This window comes from Anolis sagrei, chromosome 5 (genome assembly GCF_037176765.1).
Source record: "Anolis sagrei isolate rAnoSag1 chromosome 5, rAnoSag1.mat, whole genome shotgun sequence".
NCBI lineage: Eukaryota > Metazoa > Chordata > Lepidosauria > Squamata > Dactyloidae > Anolis > Anolis sagrei.
Window position 1 is genome coordinate 93463099 of NC_090025.1, and position 25731 is coordinate 93488829.

The 25731-nt window shown below is 42.4% G+C and overlaps 1 protein-coding gene across 1 annotated transcript in view; it reads right to left on the reverse strand.

Moving 5' to 3' along the window:
* FRMD4A (FERM domain containing 4A) overlaps window positions 1-25218 on the reverse strand; it is a 511564-nt gene extending 486346 nt beyond the window's left edge. Inside the window, exons 1-2 of the mRNA XM_067468889.1 lie at window positions 25132-25218; window positions 24566-24706 (exon numbers count right to left, since the gene is read on the reverse strand). Of these exons, the coding sequence (XP_067324990.1) occupies window positions 24566-24628 (63 nt within the window). The 5' untranslated portion in view covers window positions 24629-24706; window positions 25132-25218. The remainder of the gene's footprint in view (window positions 1-24565; window positions 24707-25131) is intronic.
* Between the last annotated feature and the right edge of the window lie 513 nt (window positions 25219-25731).

The window sequence follows — 25731 nt, forward strand, 5'->3', positions numbered from 1 at the left end:
CTGCCGTTAGCAGAACCGCCTTTTTCATCTGTGGCAGGCTAGACGGCTGCCCCCCTACCTGTCCAGGGACGACCTAGCTATGGTGATCCAGGCTACGGTCATCTCAAGACTCGACTACTGTAACGCCCTCTACATTGGCCAGGCCCGTAGCCAGGATTTCGTTTCGGGGGGGGGGGGGGGGGGTAAAAAAATTTTGGGGGGGGGATTCGGGGGGGGGCTGAGTTTCGGGGGGGGGGCTGAGTCTGAGTGAAAGAGGGTCTAGCCTAGCAAACCTTTTGTATCATTACCCCAATACCCCCATGCATATGGGATATATTGAGTATGGTGATCAGATCATGATATGAATAAACATAACAGTTTAAATAATGCACCAGGAAGGCCTTTTCGCAAACCACCATGAGAATTTCGGGGGGGGGGGGGCTGAAGCCCCTCAAGCCCCCCCCCCCCCCCCCCCCCGGCTACATGCCTGACATTGGCCTTCCTCTGTCGGTGATCCGGAAGCTCAAGCTGGTACAAAGCGCAGCTGCTCGGCTTCTTGCGGGAACTCCACATAACACCAATCTTACTGCAGCTGCATTGGTTACCAATTGAGCACCTTCAAAGTGATTGTACTCACCTTTAAGGCCTTGCATGGTCTGAGGCCGATGTACCTGAGGGACCGCCTCATCCCCTACCAACCCCAGAGATCCCTCCGTTCTGAGGACCAACGATCTATTGAAATTCCAATGTCAAGACCTTGCGTCTAACAGCAACTAGACGCAGAGCCTTCACAGCAGTGGCACCATCACTCTGGAATACTTTGCCACCTGAAGTCTGTGCCTTGCGGGATTTATCAGCTTTCCGCAGGGCATGTAAGACATATCTATTTCGACGGGCCTTTGATCTCTGATTGTTTTTAAATGTTTTAAATTGTGTTCGATTTTAGCCGTTCTTGTAAGCCGCTCCAAGCCCCAGGGGAGTGGCGGCATATAAGTTTAATAAATAAATAAATAAAAATAAAAAATTGCTCCCTTCCCTTCTCAATTGTCCTGAACAGGGGGCGGAACCAAACTTAACGATGATGGACAGGGGTCCTGCCCTATAACTGCAAACTTTAACAGGAAGCCACCCTTCTGCAGAATCCCAAACCTTGGGCTGCAAGCAAACACTTAATACAAAGCAAATAAAGTTGGAAGCTTCTGGTACAGCTGTACCAGCACAGCTCTGATTCAAGAGGCATTTCTTTGTATTATGAAATCTGGGGTGATTAGTGCACCTAATTTCTACTGTGTTGCCTTTTGTATACTATTGGTAGCACTGCCATAGATCAGAAATGATTTGAAGACACACAACATCAATGCAAATATCAGCTAGCTGTGCTTCCTTGCTATTTCAATGTATACTACAATTACATTGTAATCCAGCCCCAAGTGTCACTAGCTATATTAATTGTCTCTGACATGCCAGTGCATTATAGCTATCAAAGCTGGGTGACAAAAAGGAAAGCAGACAATGCTAGGAATGCTTTGATTAAAACAATCAATAATGTCGGAAAGGGGTCTAGGCAGGCAGGGTGCACTGAAGATGCAAAGCACTATAATGAGTAAGGAGCCCAACAAGGCAGAACTATACCCTTTTCCTACACACATCATGCAGTTTGGGAGACAGATTGAATTATCAAGACATGCTTGGGCTTCCAAAGCAAATGCAATAACACTGCCAAATATTGCAATCCACAGTTCACTGACCCTTGTCTGCAGAAAGATTACGGCAAACCTTTCATGCGTATAGTAATCTTTTGCCCCTGATTCAGTGGGATGGGAAAGTTACCAAAGCCTGAGCCTTCACCAAAGCTTTTAGCCTCCGTTAGAAAAAGTAATAAAGATGTGTTTTTGGGGTGGAAAGAGGGGAGGACGGCCCTGCCTGTCTTGCCTGTTTAGTTCTGAAAATATAAATGAAAAGGGCAGTTCTTTTTATTAATCTACTGATGGGAAGGGAATGTACAAGATGAAAAACAATCCCAACATATTACCTTTTATGAGGTTTGAAACATGCTAGAGTTCCCCAATACTGATGGGAAGCGAATGAATGGGAAAATTATATATATATATATATTAGGCCTGGGTAACAACGCAAAAATTTGTTTCTAAAATCGATTTGTATTTGGGGTTTTTTTTTTGTTTCGATATTTAAAATAATTACAAAATTTTCCCTTAAAAAAGTTCGGTATTTACGAAATTTTCGTTAATATTTACAAAACATTTTGTAAAGATGGCGCCCTTTTTTTTCAATATTTTTTAAATATTTTTTTAATTTAATTATTAATTTAGTAGAATAGGGAGGAGAAATTATTATTAAGGAGGGAAGGCAGGCACTCACTCTGGCGGGCCCTCAAGCGCTGCCGCCGAGTCGGGTCCCTGCTCCTCCGAAAGCAATGCGAAATTGGGAGAAGGGCTCCCCAAAGGCATCTAGCCCAGCCCTCCGCTAGGAATTGGGAGAACGAAGCACAGCCCTCCGCTAAGGAATTGGGAGAATGAAGCACACCCACCACACAAAGGTGAGGAAGGAGGGACGGGCCGCCTTCCCGCTGAGGGTCGCTCACCCTCTCGCTTCGCCCTCTCGCTCGCCCTTGCTCAGCCGGCGCCTTCCCCCGCCCTCTCCTCCTTCCTCCTCCTCCTCCTCCTCACTCCTCTTTCAGGCTCTGCCTCTGACTGGCTAAGAGAGGAGAGAGATGGAGAGCTCCCTAGCAAGCATCTAGCCAGGCCATCTTACGTATTTCCGAAATGGACGGAAATACAAAAATTTTTGCGCCTGCCGTTTCGATATTTAAAAACAACTCCGGGTTTAAAAATAATAGTTTTGTAATCGTTTTGTAATTGCTAAAATTAACGAATATTTAACGAATTACAAAATTAACGAACGAAACCGCCCAGGCCTAATATATATATATATACACACACACACACACACACACACATATACACATACATACATACATATATAACATATTGCATGGTCAACTCTTCTTCAATCATAGAATCCTAGAGTAGGAAGAGACCTCATGGCCATCCAGTCCAACCCCCTGCCAAGAAGCAGAAAATTGCATTCAAAGCACCCCAGACAGATAGCCATCCAGCCTCTGTTTAAAAGCTTCCAATTTGAATTGGGATTTTAAAAAAATATTAATACAAGAATTAGACATGGGTGCTAATTTCAATAACGCAATAAATGCAATATATGATTCACAAAAAGCCAAATTAAGAATTAATGGTCAATGACGGAGGAGTTCAATATATTTAAGGGGACAAGACAAGGTTGTCCCTTATCACCTTTGATATTTATAATGTCATTAGAAACATTAATGAAAGATATAAGAGAGGATCAAATGATCCAGGGTGCAAAAAAATAGAAAATATGAATACAAAATAAGAGCATTTGCCGATGATGTGCTAGGGATAATGGAGGATCCAAGTAAAAACATATTAAGATGGATACAGAAGATAAGAGAATGGATCGGTTGCAGGATTTAAAGTCAATATGTCAAAAACCAAAATATTAACTAAAAATGTGGAGGAGAAGAAACGACATGATTAAGGAATTAACAGAACTGGAAATTGTAAAGAAAATTAAATACCTAGGAGTATGGATCACGACTAAGAATGGACAATTATTAATGAATAAGTACGAAGAGGTGTGGAAAAAAATACAAAAGGATTTACAAAAATGGAAATATCTGAAAATATCTTTGTTGGGTCGTATTTCTCTAGTTAAGATGAATATATTACCAAAATTGATGTTTCTCTTTCAAAATCTACCAGTGATTAGAAGTCAAATAATTTTTATAAGATATTAAAATTTATCTGGGCTGGGAAAAGACCAAGAATTAAATATGATAATTTAATTGATAAGAAAACTAGAGACTAGGACGCAGAACAATGCTGAACAGCTCTCACAGTCAGGAAGTTCTCCCTAATGTTCAGATGGAATCTCCTCTCTTGTAGTTTGAAGCCATTGTTCCACGTCCTAGTCTTCAGGGCAGCAGAAAACAAGCTTGCTCCCTCCTCCCTATGACTTCCTCTCACATATTTATACATGGCTATCATGTCTCCTCTCAGCCCTCTCTTCTTCAGGCTAAACATGCCCAGCTCTTTAAGCCACTCCTCATAGGGCTTGTTCTCCAGACCCTTGATTATTTTAGTCGCCCTCCTCTGGACACATTCCACATTGTCAACATCTCTCTTCAATTGTGGTGCCCAGAATTGGACACAATATTCCAGGTGTGGTCTAACCAAGGCGGAATAGAGGGGTAGCATAACTTCCCTGGAGCTAGACACTACACTCCTATTGATGCAGGCCAAAATCCCATTGGCTTTTTTTGCCGCCGCATCACATTGTTGGCTCATGTTTAACTTGTTGTCTATGAGGACTCCAAGATCTTTTGCACACGTACTGCTCTCGAGCCAGGCATTGTCCCCCATTCTGCATCTTTGCATTTCATTTTTTCTGCTTAAGTGGAGTATCTTGCATTTGTCCCTGTTGAACTTCTTTTTGCTGGTTTTGGCCAATCTCTCTAACCTGTTAAGATAGTTTTGAATTCTGCTCCTGTCTTCTGGAGTATTGGCTATCCCTCCCAATTTGATGTCGTCTGCAAACTAGATGATCATGCCTTCTAAGCCTTCATCTAAGTCATTAATAAATATGTTGAACAGGACCAGGCCCAGGACAGGCGTGGAGAATCCAGCGCCCCACGCCCCACATTGAGTGATCCAAGTGAGGGCAATCAGATGAGGGAAAGCATGAGCGCACATGGTAGTTGCTTTTTAATGAATGATGTTTTGTGTCATTTTAAAATGCTGCTTTATTTTCATCTTGTTTGCCTTGTTATTAACTGTTCATTTAATTTAAATTAGATATATTTATGTGTGTCATTGTTCAGATGATTTGTATAATTATATTGTGAACCACTCCAAGTCCCCTTGGGGAGATGGGATGGGATACATTAACGCTTTCCCCTCTCTGTCCTTGAGTTATCTGTGCCGTTACACCCAGACGTTATAAAAATAAACTAAGATGTGCTGCTCTCTATGTCTGAGCGAACTGCCAATGTCTTTCTTTGGACGCTTGAGATATTCACCAACTGAGACTATTAAAGGCTGAACATAAAAAGGGAATATTTAGTCTTCAAAGCCCTTGCAGACTTGGCACAAAGTTATAACATCATCAAAGTTATAAACAGAACAGTCAATAGGTGAAACCACAGAGAAATTCTTTCTTTCCCTTCGCCTCCAGTCACTTTTCCCCAGAATGGCAGATAAGATTCTGGAATCTTTTCACCCTAACCCTAAGCTGCTGTGGTTAGAAAAAAAAGCAGGTTTTTTTCCCCCTATCTATAGCTCAGGGTTAGTTCTGGAGATAAAGCAATGAAGTCTCTCTCTATATCTACATAACTCAATTTGTCAGTAGGCTTCTCTATCTATAATATCTCAATCTTCAATTTCTCAATCAGCTATAACTCAATCACTCAATCAAGCTTAGCTATCTATAATATCTTAATATCTTCAATCTATATCTCAATATCTCAATAACAATCTTTATCTTTCTATTTCTCAATATCTATCTCAATACTCAATAATACTTATAATGATTTTTCCAGAGCTAACCTGACCAACCACCAGCACATCTGAAGTTCCTTCTCTAACTAAAAAGGCAGGGGAGATTCCAAAATGGAGATCTCTAGCCCAGGAGAAGAGGCGGGCTCTAAACCCAAAGAGCTGCTCTCTAGGCCAATAGTTGCAAAGAGGCCTGCAGGCTGGCTTTCCAGCCTCTGAAACTGTTAACTTTCAGGGCTCTTGCAGAGCTGCAGCAGCCCTGGGAGAAAATGCAAGAAGGAGCAACTTCAAGCAACTGTAAGGTAAGGCAAACCAGACTCCTGGGAGACTAAACATTATCCATAGGCTGTATCAAAATGGATTTTTTTTGCCCCCAAACCTGCCCACATCACATGTGGTGCAGCTGGCTGGGAGTCAGCAGCATTAAGGTCACTACTGACCAAAAGGTCATGAGTTTGAAGCCAGCTCGGGTCGGAGTGAGCTTCCAACCAATTTGTGCAGCTTGCTGTCGACCTTTGCAGCCCGAAAGACAGTTGCATCTGTCAAGTAGGAAATTTAGATACCGCTTATGCGGGGAGGCTAATTTAACTAAATTTACGACACCATAAAAATCTCCAGCAAGCATGCAAAGAATGAGGAAGTACTTCATCAGTGTCACAAATGGACAATGAAGCGACATCTCCCCTGGTGGCCAGAATATCCTCATGAAAAGCTGGAATGTTAAATAGCCTCTCAGTGTCTGTCTATATATGTTGTGTGTCTATGGCATTGAATGTTTGCCATGTACATTGTAATCCGCCCTGAGTCCCCTGTGGGGTGAGAAGGGCGGAATATAAATACTGTAAATAAATAAATATATATGGGCAGACTGGCTGTTCCAGGCGTAAGAAGTAGGAAGTAGGACTAACAGTCCAAGAAAGCTTATCTATATAAATAAAAATGTAATGTTCGTTCGTGCTATTCACAGAACTCAAAAACTCCTGGACCAATTGACACCAAATTTGGACACAAGACACCTAACATTCCAATGTATGTCCGTCACTCAAAAAAATTGATTTTGTCATTTGGGAGTTGTAGTTGCTGGGATTTATAGTTCACCTACAATCAAAGAGCATTCTGAACACCACGAATGATGGAATTGAACCAAACTTGGCACACAGAACTCCCATGACCAACAGAAAATACTGGAAGGGTTTGGTGGGCAGTGTCCTTTGGTTTTGGAGTTGTAGTTCACCTACATCCAGAGATCACTGTGGACTCAAACAATGATGGATCTGGACCAAATTTGGAACATATACTCAATATGCCCACATGTGAACACTGGTGGAGTTTAGGGAAAATAACCTTGACACTTGGGAGTTGTAGTTGCTGGGAGTTATAGTTCACCTACAATCAAAGAGCATTCTGAACTCCAGCAACGATGGAATTGAACCAAATGTGGCATGCATGACTCCCATGACCAACAGAAAACACTAGAAGGGTTTGGTGGACATTGACCTTGAGTTAGGGAGTTGTAGTTAACCCACATCCAGAGAGCACTGTGGAGTCAAACAATGATAGATCTGGACCAAACATGGCACGAATATTCCATATGCCCAAATATGAACACAGATGAAGTTTGGGGGAAATAGACCTTGACATTTGGGAGTTGTAGTTACTGGGATTTATAGTTCACCTGCAGTCAAAGAGCATTCTGAAATCCACCAATGATGGAATTGAACCAAACATACAGGACTCCCATGTGGGCCACAACAACGCGTGGCAGGGGACAGCTAGTCTATATAAATAAAACTGTAATGTTTGTTCGTGGGATTAACATAACCCAAAAACCACTGGACGAATTGACACCAAATTTGGACACAAGACACCTAACAACCCAATGTATGTCCTTCACTCAAAAAAATTGATTTTTTCACTTGGGAGTTGTAGTTGCTGGGATTTATAGTTCACCTACAATCAAAGAACATTCTGAACCCCATCAACGATTGAATTGAACCAAACTTGGCACACAGTTCTCTCATGGCCAACAGTAAATACTGGAAGGGTTTGGTGGGCAGTGTCCTTTAGTTTTGGAGTTGTAGTTCACCTACATCCAGAGATCACTGTGGACTCAAACCATGATGGATCTGGACCAAACTCTACAAGAATACTCAATATGCCCAAATGTGAACTCTGGTGGAGTTTGGGGAAAATAGAATCTTGGCATTTGGGAGTTGTAGTTGCTGGGATTTATAGTTCACCTACAATCACAGAGCCTTCTGAACCCCACCAACGATGGAATTGGGCCAAACCTCCCACATAGGACCCCCATGTGGGCCACAGCAATGCGTGGCAGGGGACAGCTAGTGCTGACATAAATTGGTTAGTCTAAAAATGTCACAAGATTCCCCTTTTTAAAAATGTATTGCTAAGAATAAGCAATGCTTCATTTTGAAGACTTGAATGTATTTAATAAATTAGCATACTAATGCTCCAAGGAGATATTAAAGGAAATGTAAACAACTTTCAGTTTAATATTTAAATTGATAAATCTATCAGAACAAAAGGCCATTGATTTTTTTTCTATTTCCTACCACAGTAATGTAGTTTTCTCTAAAAATTCACAGAGTATTTTCTGTCATTCTGTGCTTTATTTTCCTCTCTCTCTCTCAGTAATTCTCATCTGTTAGTAATAGGAGTGCAACACATTTCATTTAGGGGAGAGTTTTTAAAAAAATCAATTGTGTCTAAAATTATGATATCAATGCAGCTGACTGTGATCCAATCAACATTAACTTGCCATGTTCCATATTGCATTGTGCTCGAGAACAAAATACATATTCTACAAACAAAGAGTATGGAGAAATGAGTCATTGACACATTGAGATGTATTTAAATGTATAAATAAAATTATCATTCCTTTTCTGTAAAAAAAAAGGAGAAAAAAACAAAAGCATGTACCACTCTGCACTGAATACCAATTATGCATCTGCTGCACCATTGAGGCAGATGGTACTTGAATGGCACATTCCTCCTAATGGTTACAGACAATTGACACAAACCATTGAAATCTTCAGCATGTCACTTTGAAATAACAGCAGAGGGGCTATACAAAAAAAAAAAAGCTGTTTTACAATCCATTTCATTCTAGGAAGGAAGACACCATAGCCTAGCCAATAATGATCTCACCGTCACACGTCCCATATGAAGTCCAACCTGCTCTCCTAATCTGCATGAGAAATGCTAATTGACCGAAGGATGGGAGAGTGCAGGGACCCGGCGTTGCAATCTTATTTTCAAAGAAGATGTAATATAAATGTGGCATTAACCGAATCATCACTACAATTGCACACCCTCCAACAGTAACTCTTCATAATTGCCAAACCCACCCACCCACCCCCATTTTAGCCCGACACTTTGAAATGAGAGGAAGGCATAAGGCATGAATGGTTATGTTGTACCCATGGCAACACACCCTATATAGAATACTGCAAATATGTCCTTGATGAAACACTCCCTTTGGAACTAATGGTAATGGGCCAGAGCATTATTTTTAGGCAGTCTGTGATTAATTGGAAACTACATTGAGCTTTGACCATTATGCTTTCATTGTGCTCCAGTTAATCAGAACTAGGAAAGGTGATTCAGGCTCAATTATTCCAAGGCTGTGTCCTTGTTCCTGCTTTAACACGTTAACTACAACACACATTTCAAGCAAGCACTACTCTGAACATATGCTCTACACCAGCCTCTCATTACTTTGAACAATTATATGGAAGAAAAATCCAAGAAACCATAGGAATAATGTAGGTAATAATAATAAAATAATAATCTATATATATAAATTTTTGTAAGGGGCGTTAAACAGAACAGCAAAACTCAAAACCCCCCCAATGGAAATTAACCAAAATGTCCCACAAGGTACAAACAAACCGAATCAAAATGAAAAACAACTCACTCACAAAAGGACAAAACAACAGAGCATGCGCAATGGCACCCAGCCGCAAGTTCCCTGGCACATGCAACGCTCGCTCCGTGCAAGCCACGCCCCCATCCTCCATGCTCCTTCACTCCCCCCCGCCGCGTGCACACACACACACACACAACCCAACGCTCCTTCACTCCCCCCCCGCTGCACACACACACACAACCCAACGCCCCTTCACTCCCCCCCGCTGCACACACACACACAACCCAACACTCCTTCACTCCCCCCCGCTGCACACACACACACAACCCAATGCTCCTTCACTCCCCCCACGCTGCACACACACACAACCCAACGCTCCTTCACTCCCCCCCGCTGCACACACACACACAACCCAACGCTACTTCACTCCCCCCTCTGCACACACATACACAACCCAACGCTCCTTCACTCCCCCCCTGCCGCCCACTCCAAGCCTCGCCGTGCCGCTTCCCACCCTGTCAAAACCATCCCTCCTCCCCCTCCGCCGACGCCCCGCCCACACCCACCGACGCGCCACCCCTACACTCCTCCTCTTCCTCCTCCCACCCCCTCCGTTGTAGCTGCTGGGATTTATAGTTTACCTATAATCAAAGGATTCTGAACTCCACCAACGACGGAAATAAACCAAACGTGGCACACAGGACTCCCATGACCCAACAGAAAGCACGAGAAGGGTTTGGTAAGCATTGGGAAGGAAGAAAGGAAGGAGGGAAGGCAGGAAAGAAAAAAGTACCGAAGGAAGAAAGAAGAGAAAGTAGAAAGGAAAGAAAAATGAAAGGAAGGAAAGGCAAGAAAGAGGTAAAGAAGGAAGGAGAAAAGGAAATAAAAGGTGAAAGAAGGAAAGAAACAGGGAGGGAAGATAGGAGGCAAAGGAAGAAAGGGGGAGGGAATGAAGGAAAGAGAGAAGGATGAAACCAAGGAGCGAAAGAAGGAAAGAAAGAAAGAAAGAAAGAGGTAGAGAAGGAAAAGGAGAGAAAGGGGGAGAAAAAGGGGGAAGGAATAGGTAGGTACCTCTCTATCATAATACTCCAGATATCTACCTCTACTTTGAAAAGATTTACTATAGGCCACAGCAACGCGTGGCAGGGTACAGCTAGTAATAATAATAATAATAATAATAATAATAATGATAATGATAATGATAATAATAATACTTTATTTATACCCCGCTACCATCTCCCCAAGGGACGCGGTGCGGCTTACATGAGGCCGAGCCCAATATGGAACAATACAAGCAATAACAATACAAGCAATTTAAAAACAACAAAACAATAACATAAGCATTATCAATAGGACAACACACTTTAAAATCTATGGGTAGGCTAAATGTAATTAAAATTAAAAGAGTAAAAAATAATTTGACATGGGCGAAAAAGTGATGGGGCAGTTTGTGGGAACATATGAGCAGACCTAAAACAATATAAAGTGCTTTGGAGGACAAAGTGCTATGGGATCATTATTCTGGGAAGGCACATTGGAACAACCACGTCTTCAAGCTCCTCTTAAAGACTGCCAAAGTTCGGGCATGCCTGATGTCCTTAAGAAGTGAGCTCCAGAATCGAGGGGCCACCACCGAAAAGGCCCTCTCTTTCGTCCCCACCAATTGCGCTTGCGACGCAGGTGGGATCGTGACCAGGGCCTCTTCAGATGGCCTGAGAGATCGTGTGGGTTCGTATACAGAGATGTGGTCACGCAGGTAAGCGGGTCCCAAACCATTTAGGGCTTTGTAGCTAAGCACCTGCACCTTGAATTGGGACCGGAAGATGAACGGCAGCCAATGGAGCTCCTTAAACAGGAGGGTTGACCTCTCTCTGTAAGGAGCACCAGTTAACAATCTGGCCGCCACCCGTTGGACTAGCTGGAATTTCTGGGCCGTTTTCAAGGGCAGCCCCACGTAGAGCGCATTACAGTAGTCCAATCTGGAGGTGACAAAGGCATGGACCACCCTGGCCAGATCAGCCTTCACGAGGTACGGTCGCAGTTGGCGCATGAGTCTCTATTGTGCAAAACCCCTCCCGGCCACTTCCGATGCCTGAGCTTCAAGCGAAAGTGATGAGTCCAAGAGGACACCCAAACTGCGGACCTGTGACTTTAGGGGGAGTGTAACCCTATCCAGCACAGGTTGCCACCCTATACCCCGATCCGGTTTACGATCGACAATATATAAAATATTGTATTATATCTTACATAGAAAGAAGGAAAGGAAGAAGTAAGGAGGGAAAGAAGGGAAGGAAAAGAAAAGAGGGACAGGAAGGAAGGGAAGGAGGGAAAGAAGGAAAGGAAGGAGAAGGAAGGAGGGAGGGACAGGAAGGAAGGAGGAGGGGAGGAAAGGAAGAGGAACGAAGGAAGAAAAGGAAAGAAAGAAAGGGAGGAGAGAAGGGAAGGGAAGGGAGTCCTTTCGGATAGAGGAAAGGAAAGAGTTAAAAATGAAAGGTCTACAGAAAGTCCCTCTCCCACCCTCCGGCCTCTTCCAACAGGGAAAGATGGAGGAGGAGGAGGAAACCGCCCTCCTGGCAGAGCAGGGAAAGAGAAGGGGCTTCATTGCGGCAAACCTGCCCCTCCACTCCCATGGTGCCTACTCTCTTTATCTACCATTTATATGAGTAAAAAATGTGTGTATGTGTGGGGGGGGGGGCATGCACGCACGCCTGGCTCTTCATGCTTTAATGGCTGACTGTTTCCCCGCAAGTAGGAGGAGGAGGGGGCGTGGCCATGGGTCTCTTTGTAGACATGCAGTTTCTCCTTTGTGGACATGTAGTTCAGAAATCCTTTCTGCTTTTTGTTTTCGTGGGGGGGGGGGGGGTTTGAGTGGAGAACATACATTGGGTTGTTAGGTGTATCGTGTCGAAATTTGGTGCCAATTGCCCCAGTGGTTTTTGAGTTCTGTGAATACCACAAACGAACATTACATTTTTATTTATATAGATATTATATGTATATTATAGTACATTATACTATGAAACTATACAATTTGAATAGCCAATGTTACTTCTTCTTTCAGAAAAAATGACGTGACTTTTGAAGACACCAGTGGAGATCATATAAAATGACAGGATTTTAAATCATGGGGCCATTGCGGGACACCTTTTTTACTTCAATCCACAACCATCAAAGAAATGCCGATTAAAAGACATGCTAACCTCTGGCAATCTAGAGGTCAGGTCCCTTGAATCTTATTCTATGAGAATACGACACTGAAGCAATGAAGCTCAGCTAAAGTAACTTGCCATGCCATTCAATACACTTTGATCAATACATGCCTTTTGATTTCGAAAGCCTTTCTGCGGGTAGACAAAATGAAGGTAAGAAACTCGGTTTCCGATAGCAGCTATTCTCTTCATCAGTTTGTGTTTTAACCACATGAGAAATCTGATAGCCCTGCTGCAATGAAGCCGAATATGCTATAGCATATGAGGTAGTAGGATGCAATACAGATGTCAACCAAGTGATGATCTAAGAGAGGTATTGGTGGTTTGAGCCTTATAGCAGGCTAATTTCCAAACCCTGAGGATACCGTGACACTACTTATCTTTGGTAATCTAAGAAATGTGTTATCACCCTCTAGCTGGATTCAGATATTGATGTAAGAAAGCTATTAGTTATGGACCTGGAAACTGTTAGCTGTCAGGTACATATAGGGTTGCCAAGATTGTACTATCTCAGGATTAATTGGGAGAGCTGGAGTTCGTGGGCCCTGGGGATGTCGTTGGCCATGATTCATTCAGTACCTACAGAGTTGATAGAGTATGCCATTCACATTTTACAGAAAACTAATTAAAGGATACTTTGCACATACTTTTCAAGACTGCGTTGACTTCCAAAGATTTGTCTCTCTTTCCCTGAGGATTGGAGAAGAGGGAGACCAGGGCTGGGAATCTGGGAATTCTAGGTATAGAAGAATTCTATTTACTCACTCTGTTCCATGCCTGATCCCTATTATCTATATAAATAAAAATGTAATGTTTGTTTGTGGGATTAGCATAACTCAAAAACCACTGGACAAATTGCCGCTAAATTTGGCCACAAGACACCTACTAACCCAATGAGTGACCACCACTCAAAAAATTGATTTTGTCATTTGGGAGTTGTAGTTTTCGAATTTCTAATTTGCCTACAATCAAAGAACATTCTGAACTCCACCAATGATGGAACTGAACCAGACGTGGCATACAGGACTCCCATGACCAACAGAAAACACTAGAAAGGTTTGGTGGGCATTGTCCTTGAGTTTGGGAGTTGTAGTTCACATACATACAGAGAGCGCTGTGGACTCAAACAATGATGGATCTGGACTGAACTTGGCACGAATATTCCATATGCCCAAATATAAACACAGATGGAGTTTGGGGGAAATAGTCCATGACATTTGGGAGTTGTAGTTACTGGGATTTATAGTTCACCTACAATCAGAGAGCATGCTGAACTCACCAATGACAGAATTGGGGAAAACTTCCCGCACGACCTGGCTTTTGTAATTGTATGATCTGCATTTTAATGTATTTTTGTATTAATGTATTATGATGCTATTATGTTTATTCTATATGTGTATGAATTTAGATGTGGGTGCTGCTCATCCAAAAACTGTTTTCGAGTTTCCGAGAAGTCTTTGACATTCTTACAAATCTCCTGCTATTCCAATGACAAAAACATCCTCTAGGGCAGTGGTTCTCAATCTGCGCCCCCCCCCCCCAGATCTTTTTGGCCAGTTTACCACCTGTTAGGATTTCTGGGAATTGAAGGTTTTGATTGTGGGGCAGGATTGGATGGCCCTTGAAGATCTCTTCTTACCATAGGATTCTATTATTACTAATTCTATTGTTGTTGTTATTATTAAGCAGACTTTCTCATTACTTAATTTTCAATACCACAAGACTGCACTACAGCAATGTGTGGCTGGGTACAGCTAGTTACTAATAAAAACAAGTACCAACTTTGCTATTTGAGTCAGAAAGCAAGACAAATGATGCAGAGCACTGAGAAAGATCACCAGCAGACTGGAGCATGACCTCTCTCTCTCTCTCTCAAAAGCCTGATTGCAACAGAAAAAATGGAGGCACTCACCCCGGTCTTTATGTCAGGTTTTACAATGTATTGTACTGTAATATAGCTGAGTCATGCACTGCTAATGGGCTTCTATTGGAAATGCTGAGTCATGCGTTAACTGTATATAGGGAATCATTTGGGGAATGTGTTCTGGCCTAGTCCAGGTGATTGTGAATGATGTAATCCTGGGTCTGGGTTAGGTTAATGAGTTGGGAACCAATCAGAGATTGCTATGTGTAATTGTATAGAACTGTATATAAGGAAGTCATGTACAGTGTATTCTCTCTCCTTGTGCTGTGATGCTGTTCGTCGAAGGCTCTATGTAATTGATTAAAAGAACCTGTCTGTGAAGACAAGATATAACTGTATGCTGTGGTAAGTTTGTAATATCATCTAGACTGGGGGAAAGACAATGGTAAAACTGACAATGGCCGGGCATGTGCTCAAGTGTCTGTAAAAGGTTCCAGAGTGACTGCAGGCTGTGGAAGCAGTTGACTGAAAATACTGTGCAGGAAGAAGCTACTGGAAAGCGCTGAAGTTGTGCAACTGATCTGCTGCTGAATTGTGAAGTTAATCTCAACACATTAATTTTGGTCACTGCCTGTCATGTCATGTCATCCCACCTAGGTGCACCTATACTGAAGAATTATACTGCATTGAACCAAGTGGCTAGAAGACACATTATGGCTTTCTTAAGTTCTGACTGGCTCAACAGGCACGGCTCAAAAGGGAAACCTTGTGTGCAAGCGCAGCTACCTCCCAGCACTCCATGTATAACCGACTGAAACCCAAAATAGCCGTGGTTGGCAGATGTGTGGTGTGTTGCAGCTGAAAACAAATGGTGGCAGTGCCCATGCTGTTATGGATGACCCGAAAGCCAAAAAAGCTGGATTATCTAGAGCCCATTTTGAAAAACACCACCATGCACACCCTATCAGTCACTCTAATAATTGAAGCTGACACAGTGGTTTAAGCACAGGAATGCAAGGACACAGCAGTGCAAATTGGGAGTGGGGCAGGAGATGCAACATGAACTTGTTTGGTTCAATAAGAAACATCACTCATCAATATGAAATATTTTACTTTCTCCTACGCATATGTTTTTTCATTACTTTGGAGAAGTAAGTGTGATACTGTTGTGGAATCATCTCTCCACCCAACATTGCCTGAGTCAGGCCTCAGAGTTGAGAATAATTACTTTGGGAGACTGTAAGTCCCAGAACCAGCTTCCAGCTACCATAACCATGCTGATGGTATTCCAGGGCTATAACTCCCCAAAGTAAACTCTCTAAGCACCGGTGCCTCTGAGCCACAGAAATTCAACATTTTTCAAAGGTTCTTGAGATAACATGTCCTCCCTACACTCTTTTGTGTGTTCGCCCCACACATCTGGAGCAATGAATATTTTGCTAGTTGCTAAGATACATCTACTATGACATGAACAGCCCATTTTGTTATTAAAAGCCACCTCTTGAGAGGCAGGAATATAAAACCTATATTGCAAGTGTGTGACAGAATAAAGGGATTCTATTACCAAATCTCAATAAAAGATGAATTATGGAAACATTATAAAGAGAAAACTATTTACAGATGTGTTTGAACTAGATGAGACCTGGAGAGAAGGGAAAAGGAAGGAAGTAGGCAGGATTCCCTGCACTTCCCTCTCCCAGAATACTAAAATGACAACCTTCTAAGCGGAAAGAGATTTGTACCCCAACTCACATCCCAACTAAGTCAAGCAACTTCACAGATTTATCTTAAATGAAATTAACGATAAGATGCTTAATTATTATTATTTTATTATGTACAGTATTTCTATACCGCTTTTCTCACTCCTTAGGGGGACTCAAAGCAGTTTACACATAACTGACAAAACTTCAGTGCCATACATTGGACACTGATGTGATGCCAAACCATAACAACCACAATAATAAAACCACAATTAAACATACATCATAATTAGACAGTACATAAGCAATCATTAAAACAATAAATAATAAAAACAGTCTCGCCAGTCATATTGTCATTCTAGTCCATGTCCTTTAAACTCTACAAACATCTACTGTCCGAAGGCCTGGTCCCAAAGCCATGATTTTAATTTCTTTCTAAAAACCAGGAGGGAGGGAGCAGATCTTACCTCATTTGGGAGTGTGTTCCGTAGGCGAGGGGCCACAGCCGAGAAGGCCCTGTCTCTTGTCCCCACCAGACGAGACTTAAATCTAGACATAGTTTTCTAAGATCTACAGAGACACTAGCTGGAACACCTCAGCAAGCGAGAGTCCAAAAGTGGCAGGCTCAAACCCAGAACCTCAACCAATGGCTGATACCAAATGAGAGACTCCCTCCTGGGCACACAGAAGACTGGGCGACTTGGAAGGCACTGAACAGAATGCGCTCTGGCACCACGAGATGCAGAGCCAACCTTCAAAAATGGGGCTACAAAGTAGAATCCTCGACATGCGAGTGTGGAGAAGAGCAAACCAATGACCACCTGCTGCAATGCAACCTGAGCCCTGCCACATGCACAATGGAGGACCTTCTCGCAGCAACACCGGAAGCACTCCAAGTGGCCAGATACTGGTCAAAGGACATTTAACCAGCTACCAAACTCACAAGTTGTGTATTTTTCTGTTTGTTTGCTTTGTTCTGTTAGAAATGTAATATAATGGACTGGTTGCTCTGACATGACAAATAAATACCAGACGCATTTGCGCAATTGACGGGAGCAAGAGCAGGGCCTCCCCGGATGATCTTAGACTACGAGATGGGACGTAGGGGTGGATGCGTTCAGACAAGTAAGCTGGGCCAGAACTGTATAGAGCTTTATAGGTCAAAACCAGCACTTTGTATTGGGCTCGGAGATGGACTGGCAGCCAGTGGAGCTGGCACAACAGGGGGTGGTATGCTCTCTGTATGTCGCTCCAGTTAGTAATCTGGCTGCCGCCCGTTGGACTAGCTGAAGTTTCCAAACCGTCTTCAAAGGCAGCCTCACGTAGAGCGCGTTGCAGTAATCTATTTGGGATGTAACCAGAGCGTGGACGACCGTGGCCAGATCAGACTTCCCAAGCTACGGGCGCAGCTGGTGCACAAGTTTAAATTGTGCCAAAGCTCCCCTGGCCACCGCCGAAACCTGGGGTTCCAGGCTCAGCGATGAATCCAGGATCACTCCCAAGCTGCGAACCTGCGTCTTCAGGGGGAGTGTAACCCCATCCAACACCTATGCCCTGTTCAGCCTTTTGACTAACCAGGAGGACCTCTGTCAATTATCATGTTTTCTTACAAGTGTATTCCGTATTGTTGACATTATTATTATTATTATTATGAACTTTTATACCCTGTTCTTCTCTACCTCTGTGGAGGGACTCAGAACAGCTAATAATAGCAAAAATCCAATGTTACACAACAAATAACATTTTAAAAACAACATACATAATAAATAAGTTATAAAATACATATACAAAAACAGTTTGCCGAGTTAAAAACATCATCCAATTCAATCCAAACTGTGACGGCGCAACTGGCGCCACCTGTATGTAAAACTTTAAGTTACTAAGGTTTGAACTGTTGTAGCATGTCCAGACTTGCCTGGGTACCTTGTAAATGTATAGTTGAATTGATTGGTTATCTATAGCTGCCAATCAATGTTGTTTAACATCAGTTGGCTTGCTCGCCCAGCTCAATTGTTTGGCTCCACCCCTTCTTAGGGAGAAAAACAACACTTTCATTCTCATTCTTACCACCAAAAGCTCAACAGATGGACGTGCGAAAGGCTTGGCTCAAAGCCCTTGGTCAAGTCATTTCTTACGACCAATTCTCAAGTTTATACCCTTAGGATTCATACTTCATGCCCAGCTCATCTGGACGACATTGAGGAATCTTAAGCGCCTTCAAACCAGTCTTTTGGCATCAAGAGGAAGACTTCGTGCCTTTAATATAGGCCATTGGACTGGGGTTGGGAGTGTTTCGACCTCATAGCCATTGAGAAAGAGGGAACTTGGAAGCTACTCAGATGGAAAACTCCTTGGACCCAAGATAACCAGAGACTGTAATGCATATTTTCTTTATCCTTTTTGGAACATCAAGTTTAATGCCTCAAAAAGATAACTCTTTGTAAACAATAAAGCCTATTTCAAGTTATCTATAGTGTCGTGTTGATCCTCGAGAGTTCTAGTTCTCTAAAGGAAGGCAAGAAGCAATCCCCTGGGGAAAAGTTGCCATGTCCTTGTTTTTTCCCCCCACTAAGAATTATAGCTGCCCAGGCAGCGACGGCATACAAACATTGTGGTCCAACCTAGAATTCATTTATACATTCATATACAGTCACCTCTCCATATTTGTGAGTTAAGTATTTCTGGATTTTCTTATTCACAGATTGCTGTATTTGCCACCATCTCTGCTGGCGCTTGACACATGATCCCCTCCAAAAAGTTCTCTGATAGAGTTGCTGCCACCACCCAAAGTAATTTGGGAATACTAAAGATGTTGTCCCTGAGGTAAATCCCTTCCTGCCCACCAGCTCTCCTTTTGGCTCCCTGAAATGACTGAGTTGTAAAGATGTTAAAACCCACTAGAATTATTCTTACAGAATGAGTCACTACTGAGGCTGCTTAAAAGTTGAACTAGAGAAAATGTTTATTGATATAATATAAACAAACAACTATCTTCTTTGACGAGGCACACAAGCTTGAATGGTTACAGAGGCACAAAGTTCTTAATGGTTACTTAGGTTTCCTAACTTAGATGTGAGCAAGATTCCTCACTCTACCCTGATGCAGTAGCAGTGAGTTCCTCAGACAAACCTAACCCGGTTGTCCCCAGAGCAAATAGCTACACTCTGACAGAGTTCTCTAACAGCTAAACTACTCTGACCCCAGAGAGCAAACCACTTGTGTAACAAATCCAACACAAGCTCATAGACATCTACTTTGACCCTCCTGGCCAAATAAATGTAGAATCACCTATCCCAAATGCCCTCTGACAGTAAAAATTTTTGCTCACCAAAAATCCGCCTCTCTACTCTGTTCCCAAAAATCACCCTCTTCCTTCAAAGCCAAAAATCAAACTCTCCTTTCTGACAAGCTGACAGAATTTCTCCCTCAGGGCTAAATCCCTCCCATCAGCCTTAACCAATCCAGGGAGAGCTCCAGCTCCTCCCCTCTTCTACTCTTACACTCCCAAGATGTCTGCCTCCCTTGCTTACCCACTCAAAATGGAGGCCTGCTTACTGACATCTCAGGCTCCTACTTCAGCTTACGCTGTAAGAATCCTCACATCCTGCAGCATCTTTGGCTATAGATTTTCAATGAATATCTCATCGAGTTTCAACCAATTCAACGTAGTTCGTGGCAGCCACAAAAACGAAGTTTCTGGAGTATAACTACGTTCAAAGTAAGTACTGCACAATTAAACAAGAAATAACACTTTTCAAATGAGGAACATTTTTTTTCAAATTTTGTTATGCAGTGTTATTAGTAGGTCCTCCAGTGCTCATCTATGGTCAACTTCCAGCAGAGGTTGACCATAGAATCACACTGGAGGAAACACATATACACACCAAAATGTTCAGGCATATACTTGCAGGTGTTCCACTTGGACCACAATCCACATGAATGTAGAGTTTCAACTATACATCATTTGGTGACTAGCATGTGTGAATGAGTCAGGATCAAATTATGGTTATGATTATTCTATTAGTTTATACCTCACTTTATCTCCCCAAAGGGAACTCAAAGCAGCTGTCAGATTCTTTGCATTCATAGAACAAATATTCCAGCAGAATCAAGTTTACATACTGAGGTGAGAGTCAGGATGTACCGGTAATAAGAAACCAAGGGACATATCTAAGCAAATGAAATAACTGAACATCACTGGTGCCCATAGGCTACTGCTTAACTATTTGTTTCCTAGTGTAATTGGGCTGTAGATCAGCCAATCTGAAAGGAGAAGTAACACAGCCTGGATGTCCTGATACTTTTACATCTGTGTTTTGATTTATGTTATTTGAATTGACAAGGTAAGAATCCTCATGTGATACTGTGTTTACACACAGTCCCCATCACTTGAAGGTATTGAACAGGGGTCCTCAAACTACGGCCCGAGGGCTGGATACGGCCCTCCAAGGTCATTTACCCGATCCTCGCTCAGGGTCAACCTAAATCTGAAATGACTTGAAAGCACACAACAACAACAACAACAACAACAACAACAACAACAACAACAATCCTATCAGCCAAACGCAGGCCCATACTGCCCACTGAAATACTAATAAGTTTATATTTGTTAAAATTGTTCATTTTATTTATTGTATTGTTTTAAGTGTTTTTTGCACTACAGATGAGATATGTGCAGTGTGCATAGGAATTCATTCATGCTTTTTTCAAATTATAATCCGGCCCTCCAACAGCTTGAGGGACTGTGACTTAACCCCCTGTTTAAAAAGTTTGAGGACCCCTGGTATAGAACAACTAGTGCCATGAGACATACTGTAGTGTTAGAGACCCTAAATTGGGTCTTCTTAGGTCCATGCAGTCACGGGAACACGTAAGGAAAGAGACAGTCCCAAAAGAGATAAAAAAAACAAGGTTTATTTTAATTTCTTCATGAAGAAGACGGACAGCTGGGTAGCATGCGCAGATGCTACCCTTCAAGTGACTGCCGTGCTCTTCTCTTGAAATCTGTATATTTTATACCCCAGCGCAAACAATGCAAAAGAAGGGAAAGTACCACTGACATCAACAACTTTAACCTTTTACTGTGAGATCAACCATTTTAACCTTTAACAAAAGAAAACTTTTTTTTCATGGAAAGTACTCTCTTTCCAGCCCCTCTCCCTTGAGCTTTTGATGGAAAGTACCTTCTTATACATGCAGACTCTGCACTTTACTACAACCTTTGAAGTTAACCACAACACATCCTGTGTAAGAATGTACCTTCTACATGTCACATCTTGTTTCTTAAAAACATTTTCTTCCGTATTGCTCTTTTTCTACAGAGAAAGGGTATACTTCTATTTTGTTGTTAATTTCATTCAAAGCCCCTTACTTAGTATTTGCAAATTTCACTCAAAGACCCTTTTAGTAGTAGGCCAACTAGTTAAGAAAAAAGGGGGACTGTATGAAATTGTGTACTTATAATGTAGTATACCTGATGCCATATTGTCTGGGTACCATGCTTATGTGTACAATTTGAATTCATTTTGCTTTGTACAATGAAAAATGTGGGTATTATTATGACAGAAGAACACAAAGACGGATATTTTCATCTCAATGCATGAGCAAAAAAACAAAAACAAACCACCAGCAACCAACCACTGCAAACCTCATGTCCAAACCCTGAATTTCTGTTCAAGTATTTCTTTGTCCAAGCAGCATCAATAATTTAAAAGCCATACTTGAAATCTTTATACTGACAAAATATAAGGGCATGTTTCAGCAGAAGATTATAACAGCAATACACAGAAGACAGTCCTTGGGACAACCAGGAAAAACAAGCGTAAGTACAATTGTGCTTGTTGTGATGTTCGGCAGTAAGCGTAAATATGAGCTATCATTAAATTTAATAGAGTGCTTAGTAATAGATGTAAAATTTGCCCTTTCCACTTGACCTTTGCTAACCATTTAAAATGCCCCAAGACTTTACATCCTGTCTGTAAACGCCATATTCTTGGATACCATTTCTAGTGCCACCAGAAAGCAGAAATCAATACATGCTCCTCTTCTGTTTACAGTCCTTTCCATTTCCAGCAAGGGATTAAAAATAATAAATTCAACATTTGAAAAATCCAATACTGAAATTATCCCTGATGGCAATATAAAAATGAAAGGGGAAAAAAAACCCATGTGTATGATTTAAAACTCAGTCCTATAGGGTATTCAAGGATTTATTTTAATTAAAGCCAAAAGTTACTCCCTTCCAGGATTCAACCTCCATGTGCGGTTCAAAATGAATCTCCCCTTGCAATGGCATACATTTGCAGAACCTTGAAAAGTGGGTCAGTAGGTCCACATGCAGTGGGAAATACATGAACCATACACACCAACCCCGATTATACAGTCAATATGGCCATTAGTATTCCAGGGAAGAGATATGCATCAGCAGTCTAGAAGGCAATCTCTAGAGGTTAACACAACCATTCTTAAAGGCACCATTAATAGTTAATAGGGACACATATGTAGGCCAACAAGGCACAAGCCCCTCATGTTTATTTCCTAAATAATACGAAATCCCAGGTGCTCACGTAAAGCATTAGGCTATTGTAACTATCATTATGAACATTAATTAACTGTCTCTTCTAGCAAAGGTATTTCAAAGACCATACAAGTGAACAAATTAGAAAAATGGGTTGTTGTGGGTTTTTCGGGCTATATGGCCATGTTCTAGAGGCATTCTCTCCTGATGTTTCGCCTGCATCTATGGCAAGCATCCTCAGAGGTTGTGAGCCCGAAAAAACCTACAACAACCCAGTGATTCCAGCTATGAAAGCCTTCAACAAGCCCATTAATGGGTTGTTGTAGGTTTTTCCGGGCTATATGGCCATGTTCTGGAGGCAATTTTTCTCCTGACGTTTCGCCTGCATCTATGGCAACCATCCTCAGAGGTGCAGGCGAAACGTCAGGAGAAAAATTGCCTCCAGAACATGGCCATATGGCCCGGAAAAACCTACAACAGCCCAGTGATTCCAGCTATGAAAGCCTTCGACAATACAAGCCCATTAATGTTTCGGAAAGTTTTCCTAACAAGCAATAGTCAAGGTGAGTTGCTGTGAGTTTTCTGGGCTGTATGGCTATGTTCCAGAACCATTTTTCCTGATGTCAGGAAAGATGTCAGAGTAATTTTGCCGTTGCTTTCTTCTGAAATGTAGTCTACACCAACTGGTATTTATTGGTAACCTTCTGTCCAATTACTAACCAGAACTGATCCTTTTTAGCTTCCAAGATCAGACAGTATCTGGTGCCTTTAAGGGATTTAGACCTCCTAGTAAAGGTAAAGGTAGTCCCCTGACATTAAGTCCAGTCATGTCTGACTCAGGGGTGTGGTGCTCATCTCCATTTCTAAGCCGAAGAGCCAGCGTTGTCCATAGACACCTCCAAGGTCATGTGGCCAGCATGACTGCATGGAGCGCCGTTACCTTCCCGCTGGAGCGGTACCTATTCATCTACTCACATTTGCATGTTTTCAAACTGCTAGGTTGGCAGAAGCTGGGGCTGAAAGCGGTAGCTCACGCCGCTCCCCGGAATCGAACCTGCGACCTTTCGATCAACAAGCTCAGCAGCTCAGTGCTTTAACCCACTGCACCACCAGGGGCTCCTTAGACCTCCTAAATCAGACCAAAACCATGTAGCTGTATTTACATTTTTCCGAATGAAGCAGAGAGCGTTTAAGGATCGGGACATCCATAGGGACACGAAGGTGCTTGTTTATAATGCCATTGTCCTCCCAACCCTGCTATACACCTGCGAGAGGTGGACAGATGTCACATGCAACTCCTAGAACGATTCCATCAGTGTTAACTCTGAAAAATCCTGCAAATGTCTTGGGAAGACAAGCGGACAAATGTCAGCGTGCTGGAAGAAGCAAAGAAGCACTGAAGCGGTCCTAGCCCTGACTAACAAAACAATGTTGTAACAGATATATAAACCCTTTTTTCCTAGTTCCAACAGACCTCACTACCTCTGAGGATGCTTGCCATAGATGCAGGTGAAACGTCAGGAGAGAATGCCTCTAGAACATGGCCATATAGCCCGAAAAAGCCCACAACAACCCAGTGATTCCGGCCATGAAAGCCTTCGACAATAAATTAGAAAAATGACAAGCTTTAGCTTTGGTGATCATAGAAAACTTACCACCCCATCTTTGGCCATTTTCACACAGCCGACAAAAACACCCCCCACCCACCTACTAATGCAATCCATCAGCAGGGAATGTGATCTCCTATCTGCAAACCACATTGGTCATCTGAAGGTCAGCATTTCCTCTAGTCACTTACCATCAACAAGCTCAGAGCTGACTCGGGGGCTCGCTGTGCAGCCATCGTCGTGTCCTCTTGCATATAAATCCTCCCTTGGATTCAGGCAGATCCTCTTGGCCCTCTTTCAAGGGCAAAGCATCCACCGGCAACACTTGAAGCCTATAAACACAGAAATCCAAAAAATATAAGTTCAGGAGGAAAATCACCAGGGAGAATGAAGGGCTGCATGGTAGAGACGAGCAAGGTAGAGACGAGCTTCGGCTAGGCCAAAGAGAGATGGAGCAAAGAGGCTGCTGGAAAGAAAAAAAAATCAGATTGTAATCTGCATACAGACACACACAGAGTCAGCACTAAATACATAGCATTCATATGTAACACACACCTTACCATGTCCACTTAAAAGTACAGGGATGATCTAAAGCCTCCCACCTCAGCATGGGGAATGCAATTAACTGCGAGGAGAATCATTTCCATGGAGAACTAGGCAGCCACAACCCAGATTTTATCCTTTTTACTTTATCATTTTTCCTCCCTACCAATACTGCAGAAACAATGAAAAAGAAGGAAAATATATCACAACATACCGCTTGCAAAACAAATGTCTTCTCTCTTCCCCCAAAGCAACGTGCTTCCCTGTTTAGAACGCAAGCGTCTGCATAATCCAGACATGAGCAATGACAGAGCAAAAAAGCTGGGAGAGCAGGCACCCGAGAGCAACATTTACCTTTATTATATTTGAATGACAACTGAGGTATGCGTTGACCCTTTTCACCTTAATGAAAGGAGGGGGGTATGTCTCTCCCTTGTCTCCAAATGGACTCAGCTCCCCATGGAGCTAACACACTTACAAGAAACATGTAATTACTCAGCCTGCCCTGTTAGTGTTCTGATCACGCCAGCTCTACTGCATGCCTGCTGCAGTCAAGATTCCTGTTCTTCCCTGACTGCTTTCATAGAGAGATGCATGTTGCAATTCTCTCTGATGCTCAAATGGGCATTGGATGGTTAGTGCTGGCAACAAGATACCATTAAAGGGGCTAAGATGAATTTATCCTTGACGAGAAACACCTTTATAGAACATGCAGAAAACAAGGAGCATGGGAATCCAGACAAAAGATTCTAACTTTGAAAGTCACTGTGCTAATTTTCATTTCAAACATCTACCCCGTATATTCCGGCATATA